This window comes from Anolis sagrei, chromosome 3 (genome assembly GCF_037176765.1).
Source record: "Anolis sagrei isolate rAnoSag1 chromosome 3, rAnoSag1.mat, whole genome shotgun sequence".
Classification (NCBI taxonomy): Eukaryota; Metazoa; Chordata; class Lepidosauria; order Squamata; family Dactyloidae; genus Anolis; species Anolis sagrei.
Window position 1 is genome coordinate 226,323,506 of NC_090023.1, and position 12,370 is coordinate 226,335,875.

At 36.3% G+C, this 12,370-nt stretch overlaps 1 protein-coding gene across 1 annotated transcript in view; it reads right to left on the bottom strand.

Moving 5' to 3' along the window:
- The window catches only part of PAK2 (p21 (RAC1) activated kinase 2), a 40,501-nt gene that overhangs the window by 9,504 nt on the left and 18,627 nt on the right, over nt 1–12,370 (bottom strand). Inside the window, exons 2-10 of the mRNA XM_060767993.2 lie at nt 11,448–11,659; nt 8,840–8,940; nt 7,685–7,835; nt 7,294–7,325; nt 6,374–6,475; nt 5,525–5,654; nt 3,520–3,583; nt 2,943–2,991; nt 1,519–1,631 (exon numbers count right to left, since the gene is read on the bottom strand). Coding sequence (XP_060623976.1) covers nt 1,519–1,631; nt 2,943–2,991; nt 3,520–3,583; nt 5,525–5,654; nt 6,374–6,475; nt 7,294–7,325; nt 7,685–7,835; nt 8,840–8,940; nt 11,448–11,634 — 929 coding nt within the window. The 5' untranslated portion in view covers nt 11,635–11,659. The remainder of the gene's footprint in view (nt 1–1,518; nt 1,632–2,942; nt 2,992–3,519; nt 3,584–5,524; nt 5,655–6,373; nt 6,476–7,293; nt 7,326–7,684; nt 7,836–8,839; nt 8,941–11,447; nt 11,660–12,370) is intronic.

Below are 12,370 nucleotides of genomic sequence, written 5' to 3' on the forward strand. Positions count from 1 at the left end.
GAAAAAGTTAAAACTTCAATAACTGAGACATAGCCTGAAAAGCAGGAGAACTTACATTCCAATCAAGGGACATTCTCCTGAAGGGGCATTCTCAGAAGATGGTGCTGGGGGACTCCTGTTTGACTCCTTGGCCACTGGTCTATGGGGTCCCTCAGGGCTCTGTGTTGTCCCCGTCCCCCCATGCTGTTCAATATATACATGAAACTACTGCAAGAGGTCATCTGGAGTTTTGGAGTGTGGTGCCATTTATATGCAGATGACACCCAACTCTATCACTCCCTTTCCACCTAATTCTACGGAAGCAGTTCCTGTGCTAAACCAGTGCCTCACAGCTGTAATGGACTGGATGGAGGCAAACAAACTGAAGCTTAATCCAGACAAGACAGAGGTGCTCCTGATCGGTTGAAAGACAGATCTGGGAATAGGGATTCGGGGGTCACACTCGCCCTGAAAATGCAGGTTCATAGTTTGGGGGTCCTCCTGGATTCAGCTCTGAATCTGGAGGCCCAGGTATCAGCAGTGACCAGGAGTGCTTTTGCACAGTTAAAGCTAGTGCACCAACTGTGCCTGTACCTGGAGAGGTCAGATCTGGCCACAGTGGTACATGCCTTGGTTACATCCCGGTTGGACTACTGTAATGCACTCTACGTGGGGCTGCCTTTGAAAAATGCTCAGAAGCTTCAGTTGGTCCAAAGAGAACCAGTCAGACTGTTAACTAAGGCTGGCTGCAGTGAGGGGACAAATCCCCTGTTGCGACAGCTCCACTGGCTGCCAACACATTTCCAAGCACAATTCAAAGTGTTGATTTTGATCTACAAATCCCTATAGGGTTTCGCTATTTGAAGGACTGCATTGAATTATTGCCTATCTGTAAGCCTCCTTGAGTCCCCTCCAAGGTAGAGAAAGATGGGATATAAATATAGTAAATAAATAAATAAATAAGTGTATTTCTATGAACCTGGTAGACAACTACGACTTATTGAGAGGGGCCTTCTCTCTGTCCCACCACCTGCTAAAACGTGTTCAGTGGGAACATGGGAGAAGGGCTTTTTAAGATTTGCTTGGTTTTAAATTGATCAAAGTATGTGACTGTTAGCTGCCTGAAGTCCCCTTGAGGAGAAAGGCAAGGTATAAATAAAGTATGTAAGTAAATAAAAAGGAACTTTACTTTTCTAAAAAGTAAGCTACGAGTCCCTCATTAGCATATATGTTGTTAGGAACCAAAACCTGAGACCAATTTTCTTGTTCCCAGGGTATGGACACTCTCACACAACATAAATATAGCATTATGATCTGACATTAGCTGCTATTTGTGTAGTATAAATCTGGTGATTCTACAAAAACAATGTCATGTAAAATGTCTCACTCATGCTTTAAAGAGGTTACACATTTATTTGTTGCACATACATCCTCCCTTTCCTTCACGAAACTTAAGAGCATTCTTATCAGATAGAAGACTAATTTTACATTCATGATTAAGGCTGAACTCTACAACAACAATAACACATGGTTAATTACCTGTCTAGAAAGTTGACTATATTTGGGTTCTTCAGTTCTTTCATTACTAAAATCTCATTGATAATTAACTCCTTCTTGGGCTGCTTCTGAAGATTTATCTGTTTAATGGCAACCTAGAAGAAAAACCCAAAGTGATAACAATATTCAAATATAACAATTTTAGTACTTGCCCAAGATTAACAATCATAAAGGTTACAATAAAAAAAGAAAATGGTTATTTCCCTGACTACTCTCAGATATGAAAGCATCATAACATTTGATTTTCCTGACCCATAACATATATTCTAGAAAAGTGGCTCCTGTCAGGACAAAATACTTGCCAGGAAGGCAAGGAAGAAAGTACTCTGATAATTCAAAAACCACAAGAAAAAATTAGATACGCAATTGGCACCACATTACTCACAGAAAATATAAAATACTTGAACTGATTACTGAAAAAAAGCACAGTAGCAGGGCTACAGCTGAATGTTAAGGGAAGAAATAAAATGACCACAGGTTATTTACATAACTTTAAGGTGGGTGATGAAGACATCTAAATTTTATAAACCTTGGCTCAGACATTAATCAAAATTGGTAGTATTACCAAAACAATCAGAGAAAATGTGAGCTTCTGAAGGGCAGCTATGAAGGAACTAATAAAATCTTCAAGTAAAAGAACATATCATTAAATTCCAAAGATAATTCCAAAGTCAATGCCATACCGTTTCCCATCTCTATGTATGGTTAAGAAAACTGGCAAGAAATGAAAACTGAAGGGAAAAGATTAAACTTTGAAATCTGATACTTGGGAAACCACAAATTGAGAAAAGGACAAAAGAATGGTTCCAACAACAAATTAACTATCACTAGATGCCAAAATGAAGAAACTTACGCTGTTGTACTATGGACAAATATTGAGACGGCATGACTCATAGAAAGAATGATAATGTTTGCTAATGTAGCATAAAAAATGGAAGACTACATTACAGATGAATTGATTCATTAAGCTGGTAAAGAGCTTCTGAAACTCCTCATGTCCCCAATCTTTAAAGACAATCCAGCACATTTCTAGGACAAAAACTGGGGAGAAAGCCTCAATACAAAAGCATCCCATCCCACTACCAAAATCCCACTATCCACAAATATCTGTTTTCCTCACAGACCTGATCCTACTTAGTTTTCAGTGTCAAACAATACAGGTTGAATTCAGAGTGATGCAGTGGATAACTAAGGAAAGCTTTCCATCAGAAATTCTACATAAAATATTGTAACATTTACAATCTATTTCTACTGGACCAAGCAAATATTATTTGCTGACATCTATAAAGCATATGATGCTGAAAAATAGTGATGGGGTTTCCTAGTTTGAAAAAAAAACCCTATTAAATTTAATTTGCCACTCTAAACTGGAAATTCAAAGGTGTTAAAAGGCATGTTGCTCTTACCTCCTGTCCTGTTGCCACATCTATAGCAATGAAAACTGTACCTGAAGCCCTATGAAAGAAAAATAGTCCATTATTTGCAATGTTTCATATAGTGAACATGCAGGTGCATGAATGGGCAAAAGCAGTATCCTCCTTGAAATGGTTTCATTGTACTTCAGTTTTTTCCAGAAAAACAAGCTCTAAATTATAGGCTAAAAACAAGATCAAAGTCAACAGAAAACAAAAAGGAAAAGCTACATCTGTTTGCAGAGCACAACACAGAATAATTTGGGAACACTATATCAGCCTACATTTGGTGCCTAAAATAAATCCATTCCATGAGCAGGAAAAATTATAGATTGCATGGAATTCTTGTTCATAGTTTGCTACTTCATTCTACAACACAAACTGCAGTCAACAAACCATAAATAAATTTTGCTTTGGCTGGAAGTCTGCAGTTGGTTGGTATTGCCAGTACTAATATATTGCAAACTTATTTTGGATTTGTAAGGACCACAAATGCTACAGAGAGAAAAACAATCACTATTGTAATAGCACCATTTATAATAAACATTATATAAACAATGCGCTTACTTACCCTTGCCCAATTTTTTCGTATCTGGTATACTTTTTCTTAGGATCGCCTATGCTCACAATCGTTCCTTTAAAAAAATCCATATGTAATATTATAAAATAATTGTGATTCATTAAAAGTCAATATTTCATCCAGCAAATGAATATATTAACTTGAATAAAGAGGTTGTATCAATCTTTAGAGGGTAAGGTTTCTATCAACTCCCCTCTCATGCAGCCAACAGCCCCATATGACAATTATAACCATGGGTCCCCAAATATTCAGCACCAGGAGAATGAAGAGGCTAGAAACACCTTGTGATGCAGACATGCTCTGTTCTGTTTGCAGAATGTTTATTCCAAACCACTTTTTCAGTGCTGAGATACCAATTTAACCTTTCCAAAAATCTCTATTTTGAATTAAGCAAAAATTCTATTATTTTATATATATGTTACTATAGCATGTAAAAGTCACTTTTGTATGTTATACTGTTGATAATAAAATAAGCACAGGGGAAAATTATACCGGAAACAATATAGAATGGTTCAACACATTCAAAATACTTATTTGAAATCAAACATTTGTACAAGACTCATTAATTTTAAATGCAATGAAAATTACTTTCTTCATGGCCATCTCAGGCAATACAGTTGGCCCTGATATCCATAGGAAAAACCCAAAATCTGAAGATGCTCAAGTCCCTTATATAAAATGGTTGTAGTGCTGTACACAGATCATGTATTTATTCTTCAACTCTGGATGCTGTTAAAATGATGCAGAGGACAGTACCAGACATCACTCTGTGATTATACATGAACGTATCATGTTCTCTCACATCTTTTCCCCTCCTTCTTTTCCTTCTGTGGTGGTGTAGCCACCAAGCAAGCAAAGACGGATTTCCTCGCTTATTCAAAGGGAAGGAAAGTAAGAAAAACAGGAAAAGCCACTGGTAGTAATAGAAAGAAGCTGAGCTGATTCCCTCATCTCATTCCACAAACCATTTAGCTATGAACTCCATCAGATCCTAGTGGAGAACTTTCTTCCTTATTAATGCTTCCCTCATTTCATAAACGGATTTCAAAACACTCCAAAACATGGCTCTTCACCCCATGCAAGAAACAACTCTTGTTGCAGCTTTTCTGGGATAGCAGGAATTTGGGGATGTATTCAAAAGGCTGGTCATCACAGCCTGCTTTTTGGGGGGTGGGTGGGTTTATTTAGTATTAATAAAAAAAAGAGCAATCAAATTAGCAACCATGGTTACAAACCAAATTTCATAGGCTCAACTTTCACTTCAATGCCTTTCCTTCTTTTCTCCAAGCTAGGGTGGCTTCTGATTGTAATGACATAACAAAGCAAGGACATGTAAAGATGGGGAGCTGCCATTTAAAAGTAAACACTGTTGCACTTTTCTTCCCGCTTTTGGGGTACTACACTCTCTCGTGTCCATTCAACTTGTCCAAGAGTATCTTTTGCAAATACTCAGTCACCACCTAGCTTTGAAAAAGTGGGATTAATTTTAATATATATATATATATATATTAATTTATAGTTGGTTCATATCCTGAACCAGCAGATGGAGGGCCAACTGTATTACTGGTTTTAAAAGCTATGGAATAAATACAGTATAATGAAATCTCAATCTCACCTTCCCTTGATACACACTCAAATGTGAACACATTTACAAATATGGAAACCAATCCTCTCAATATATAATATTATTACTGTCTAAAATATCTTCATACTTTATGATCTGGATTAAAAAATCTACAACTGCTCCACTGCATGACACACACAAAAGGATGTGGAATAATGGGAGAAGTTCCTTAACAATATGTTTCAATATTTCACCGCATCCCAGACCATTAGCCTGTACCCATTCCCACAATGAAGGAAGATTTGCTTACAGTTCCTATGAAGAGATCAAAACATGGTTCAAAGTGTGCAGTAAAAAGGGGCGAATGTTGTTTCATCAACCAGTTCATGTAACATTTATCTTCTTGAGAGTTTGCTTAAAATTCTAACTTACGTAGCCTTTCCATGATCTCTTCATCTGACATTTTAGTTTTCTTTTTCTGCCTATCAGCTGATTTAGCAGCACTGTCACTTGAGTCACCAGATGGTGCTGGAAGGGGATCTATTACTGACCGTGTGTAAATCTGTAAGAAAATTAAAATCATTATTGTAGTTTCATGTTGTATCTAAATGGTCTCTTCTAAGGTTCAAGTTGTGACAAATAATATATTTGGTGGAAGATTCATGTCTATATTTTTAATTCATATTGCTTTAGAATGATACTGAAATTTGAAATAACTTGCCAGTATTTGGAGCTCAATTTAACAGCTGGCCTTCCTTCCCCTCCCCTCCCCCCTACAGTGTATATTGTACATAATTAGAATTACTTCTTCAAAGAAATGTGATAAAGAAAAATTTCCCAACAAATTTTATAAAGCAACACAATGTCAACTTGTATAGCAAAGATGAAAGGTGCACAAACCCTAGATATGGTGGAACTGTAATTTTCATACTTCCAATTTATTGTTGTTGTACACTAGTGATTCTAGTTTATGGTGACCCTAAAGCAAACCCATTACAGGGTTTTCATAGCAAAATGTGTTTGAAGAGGATATGCCTTTGCCTCCTTCTAAGGCTTTAAGTGTAACTTGTCCAAGGTCACCCATTAGGTTTTCATGATTGAGGAGATATTCAAACCTGGCCTCCAGAATCACAATCCAGCACTCAAACCACTACATCCAAGTGCTCTCCTGCACATCTTATAGATAAGTACTGTATTACTTCCATGCTAGAGACTAAGATACCTAGGAACTTGACTAAGGTCCTTAAGTAATAACCTATATAGTTTTAAAAAACCACTCACTGATTTTGTATGATCTGGTCGTGGGGCAATAATTGGAGGAGCCACTTCATCATCATCCTCTTCTTCAGCTGCTGCGGAAGGCTCCGAGACTTTTGCATTGGGCTATATTTGTTGTTTAAAATAAAGAAAATTCAGGATGTGTACTATATATCCATGTTAGAATGTTTAAGCAACATAGTAAAATATACCAGAGCATACCACTTTGGTATATGATCTGGCCCACTTCTACCTTTCGTATGTTTAACTTTGTGTTTGTGTGCGGCAGCTAATACATACAGAGGACAAACTATGTCATCCACAAAATCATTGGCTAGTATTTCTATAATGTGGACCCAGATAACCAGGTATTATATAAAATCTCCTTATTCATATGCCTACAGTTAGTCTCTCTGCACTGTCCATAGCAAAATCAGAGTTTGGCTATAAGGTCCACATGTTTCGTTTGGCTCAGTAATCATGGCCTTACCTGAGTTTTGCATGGAATATGAAAAAAAGCCAAACAATGGAAATCTGTTTATTAGAGTACTATAAAATTCAGGGTGAGTTTTGGCCTTTCTTTACATCATAGAGGAGACAGGGGTTTTTTTAAGACGATGCCTTCTGTACCACTCCTGATGATATGCAAAATCTAGGTTCACTTGCCATTCATATGGCATGTTTCAGTGTTGCATGAGGATCTTTATAGCTAGAACTCAAGGTTATCCTAATGCTGGGTTTTAGCATAAAGTGTAAGCAATTGCCTGGAACAATCGCATTCTAAGAACAGTGGAGGGCAAAAAAGCATCCCCTGTTCCTCCCTCAAATACTTATTCCAAGTAAGAAAAAAGAGGTAGAGTTGCACTCCTCCCACTACATTTTCCATGAAGCAATGCAGATTTATTCGATACTCAACAATACTATCATATAAGAAACATACTTACTGCTGGTGCTCCTGAAGGGAATCCATCCTTTTCTAAAAGAAAGTTTTGAAAAGTATGCAATGTAAACATTAATTTCAAATATTTCAGTGCAAGATCATTGCTTAACAAAAAGGTGTGAATGTATGCCACCATACAATACTACTTTCAAGATAGAGCACCTGAAATATTGTTTTCCAGGCTTCAGGAAGGTACCAAGACATAGGTACTACCTACATCAATAAATACCCTCTATAAACCTATTCTGTTGATCCCATGCTTCTATTCTAAATGTAGTATTTTACATAACATTTTCAAACACCTCAAAATTCTACAAATACATTAAAAGAAAAACATACACAAAGCATAACAAGTCAGGGATTAAAGGTTCACCATTAATCTATGTAAACCACACCTGTAGCAGAGAAGCTCAAATATTTCTGTTTTGCTGTGTCTTTAGAATCATAGAATTTCAACACATCAAGTACAGCCTGGGGGTTCTTTTTCTGCTCTAACTTGGTGATGTTTGAGGTCTGTAGCAGTCGAGCCCATTGCTCTGGCATTCCCTGGAAACAAAAGATAAAATTAAGTGCCCTTCATATATAAATATATGCTGAAATGAAATTACAACACAATCATTCTCTGGTTCCTAGAAATGATGCAACTATCAGCACAATCTTCATTTCATAAATATGCTGATTCCATAATGTTCAGTACATTGACAATAAAGCAATATTGTCTGCATCAACCACCCTAGTTGGCTACACAACTGACATTTACAATGAATGTTCAGCGGGATTCCAGATAATATTGACTGTGGGCAAGATACTTACTATAACATCCAAGCACTTACTCCACTTACTTTCACTAATTAGAGCAGCTAAACAAACATACAATTGCATGCTTGCTTAACCTATAACAACCCATACAATTGTTTGTTTGTGCTGGAGTTCTTAACCTGGGATGGGATTCTGTGAACTGCAATTTTCCATTCTGATATGCTTCCTGATATGTCCCTAGTAATGTTTTCCTTCCAGACTAGACTATGTGCAAATGCAATAATAAATGTAGTGTATGCAAAATTGTATGTATATGTTTCTGTGCATGTTCCTTGGCAGGTGTTCAGGACTTCAAAAGGAAAATAAACATTAGTTTAGGTCATCTGAACCAGAAATGCTCTCAAACAAGTCAGGATTTGTTAACTGATAAACCTTTTAAAAAAAATAATTCTGATTTGTCAAGGGCAAACCAAGTAGGGAACAATGGCTCAGATAACATACCAAACAAATCATCTGCATCCACCTAAAGCTAGTTCAAGGTAAACCAGAATTTCCTAGAAACATGTAGGCATTCTACATGTTTCCCAAATGGAAACATGTAGAATGTCTATATCAAATTAAGTTAACACAACTTTGTATAGTGGCTACATTTTTCTGTCTTGTCGAGCTATGAGAAGTATCTACTGATGATAATTTTTGTGCTTAAATACATGAAAAGCTCAAGCAAACACCAAGGTTTGAAGTATCTGAATACATTCTCTTCTCTACAATGCTAAGCTTGATATACTTACAGTGAATTCCCCAGTAACAGCATCAAAGCCAACATGAATGGTATGTTCAAAGTCTGATGGAGGAGAAATTTCAGGCCTTTCTTTTTCCTTTTTTCTACTTCCTACAAAAACAAAATAAAAGATATTCAAGCCAAGGAAAATATCCACATACACTTCTTTAAATAGAAATGTTAGATGTGTGTATATGCCCACGATGCTTATAAATTTTGTCTTGAACAAAATTTCTGCTAAGTCTATTGAGAAGAAATATAACCTTTGAGTAGTCAATGAAGCAATGAGCTTGTGTTTGGTAAACAGATACTAAAATTTGTTGAAAGTTACCAGTAATTCAGGAACATGAAGGAGATTAGAAAACTCTCATAGTTCTAACATATCATTCTGTGAGTACATGTTTCATGTGGAAAAGGTCCCAGCTTCAATTTCTGGCAGACATAATTAGAAGGAACTTCTGAAGATAACAGGAAAGATTTTTTCCCACAGTATTCTGGCCAAAGTTAATGATGCAAAAATAGATAGAAAATACTATGATGTCAAACAATGCACATTTCCCACTTTTGATTACTTTATAATGAAGGAAAACTGCACAAGACCTCAATGAATCCAGTAGTTATGCTCAATTTAAAAAACAAATTATTTTGATTAGATTGTATTGTGTGTTGTGTGGTACAGGGAAGAACCTACCGCGCCGACTGGTTTTACAATATGTAGGATGTCGCTACGCTAGAAAGCACAGAATAATCACAAATTACATAGAAGGTAATTGAATATGTATACACAAAGAGGGCTAATGACGGCAGCCTTTAAGAGTAATTTCAACATAATAAATAAGCAATTTTAAAATATTGAATTATAGTTTTAAACTATTTATAATAACCTTTATTAATAAAATAAAAATAAATGTAATGGAATGTGCTTGCAGAGTTCAAACTGTGAATAATATATTTAATCCGCCAAAACATAAAACTATGGTAGAAGATCCCCTGTTTCCCCATGATGCTAACAGCAAAAACTATTTGGATTATTTGTCAAAATCAGAACAAATAGTGCCTGTAATAAAGAGGCCTAAATCACTGATATACTCTGGAAAACATCAGACTCAAAAAGATTTCTACTAGATCAATTTCACCAGGAATGAGGACATGCATTCAGTTTGTAGAACTACTTTAAATAAACACAGACTATGACAAGTAATAGTCAGCAAAAGAATGCAGACAGTTAGTCATCTTTTGTCAACAACTTCATGAGCTTTATTTTTATAGTAGTAGAAAGTCATTATTTGGTAACTATGACCATATGTGCACTACGGTTCAGTATTTAATATACATTTCTTCCACTTGTTTCTGAATTGGTCAGTCAGGCATTTTATTTGCATACTACTTTCACTTACATTATATATTCAATCATTTCATAATAAAGCAAATTGCACATGCACCCTCAATTACATGCTCATGCCTTTGTTTTGACCAAACCTATGCTCCATTCATGTGTTTCTAGAGCACATTAAATCACAGCAGAATTCCATTACATTTAGAGCAGAGGTGGACAATTTGCTGGGGGCCAAGATTACAAACCTGACTCTTTCCCCACATGGGCTATTCACTATGTCAGGACATCCCTTCCTGTCATCATTCTAGAGGTCAAATAAAAGGAAATAAAATATTTGAGGAAGTGGATGTTGGGGAACACTCCTGTATATGTCTATGTGATTTTGGGGTACTTTTAGGGGAATTCTTGGCAAAAAGAAATCAATATTTAATGGGGGGAGAGTTGGGGGATGGTTTCAGTGGCCTCTAAAGAGTGGTCCTAGGTCTGCAAACCATGGGCCACATTCTACAGAGTGCTGATTAATTTATTATCATCAGTCATTAATGTCTTATGCAAACATCTAGTACTAGTCAAAGTAAAGCCAAACAAAATAAGAACCCATTGACTAAACTACCACACAAGGGCCTTCATGCCTTAGGTTCTGGTTCAAAATTTAGGAAAATTGAAAACAGTTTTGAAAAGGCTAGCCAATATAATGCTCAGAAAAATCAATACAAGCAAAATGGGCATTATGTCCTCCTAGTTGCCAGATGTTCCTGAGCCCTTGCAAATTCATGAGAATTAAGGGAGTTCATTCAAGAGAAAACACTTTAGGTAATTTCTTCCTTTTAAAACAGACACAAACAGCACACAGAAATTTTTATTTGGAGAACTCTATATAGATTATTTCCACTTTTCATGCACTTTTGTACTTCACAATCTAGAAGCAAATAGTCTAAAACTAGCTTCTGCATGTTCCCATCTCCTGTGGAATAGGAGTTCCCTTCCCAAGTTCTCAGTATAGAAAAGAAATGGCATTGGGTTCAGGCCAAAACACAAAGACGACAGTAACCTCTGGCTGACAGTCTACTTACAAGACCAGACTAATTGGTTTTAAACTCTAAGGAAATGAAAACACTCTCCTTTCAAGCCAGACCTTATAGATAAACAGGCATGCAATAAGCACTGAAATAGGATATGAGATGCACTCTTCTATGCGTCCATTGTTTGCTTGCCAAAATCATGCAACATAAAAAATAGAAAAGGGAAGTGTTCCTTGAACCTACAAAATGCGGATTCTTACCTTTTTCAGTGCCAGAAAAAATAGAGATGATTTTGTTCCGAGGTTTCTTCTCCTCTGGCACAGATGGCAGAGGTTTCAAGCTGTGATTAGCTGATAATGGATCTTTGCTGGCTGGACTGAATATAGTGCTGCTCATCCGAACAGGTGGAGCTGGTGGCTTGTCTTCGAGTTCCCCGTTATCAGACATGGTACTTAATGAATTAGACAATACACTAAAAGTGAATGGTGAAACACATTATTAGAATAGGTGCATGAACATGACAAAAGTATGTTACACTTTTTTTTATAAAAAAATCTTCTTTCCTATTTATAATTATTTACTACAATGAAAGAGCTATTCAATTAAGAACTTGCATTCTATTATTTTTGATACCCACTTCAGAATTTAAGCTGTAAAATATTTCTTATTGCCAGATTTTAGGCACATAACCCTTCAAAAATCTGACAGAAAATGAATAAATGACTGAATAAATGAATGAAACTTTATTTCTATTCCCAGTGGGGACTCAGGGTGGCTTACAACACTATAGAGGCAAACATTCAGGAATGAATACACATTCTGTTCATTCTGCAGCAGAAAGAGGGAATGACAAGTTAGTACTCTAAAACAAATGGAATCCAAGTTGCAATTTAATGTTTTCGGCTCTAAAAAACTTTACCTGCCTGTGATTAGGATGTAATACATAGATCTGAGGTGGGAATCATGCTACTTTCCAAATGCTGTTCACATGTAACTTACAGTATTATCCATCATTCTGCCCAAAAGTAAGGTTTACTATTAGGTCCATGTGTTGCTTCTTCCACAAAACTTGTTTAAATTCCTAACAAAACAAGTATTCTGTTCCAACAAATCACCAGGGTTTATGAATGCCAGACACCTTGTCAAATCTCCACCAGGAAATATTTTACTTACTTGCTTTACA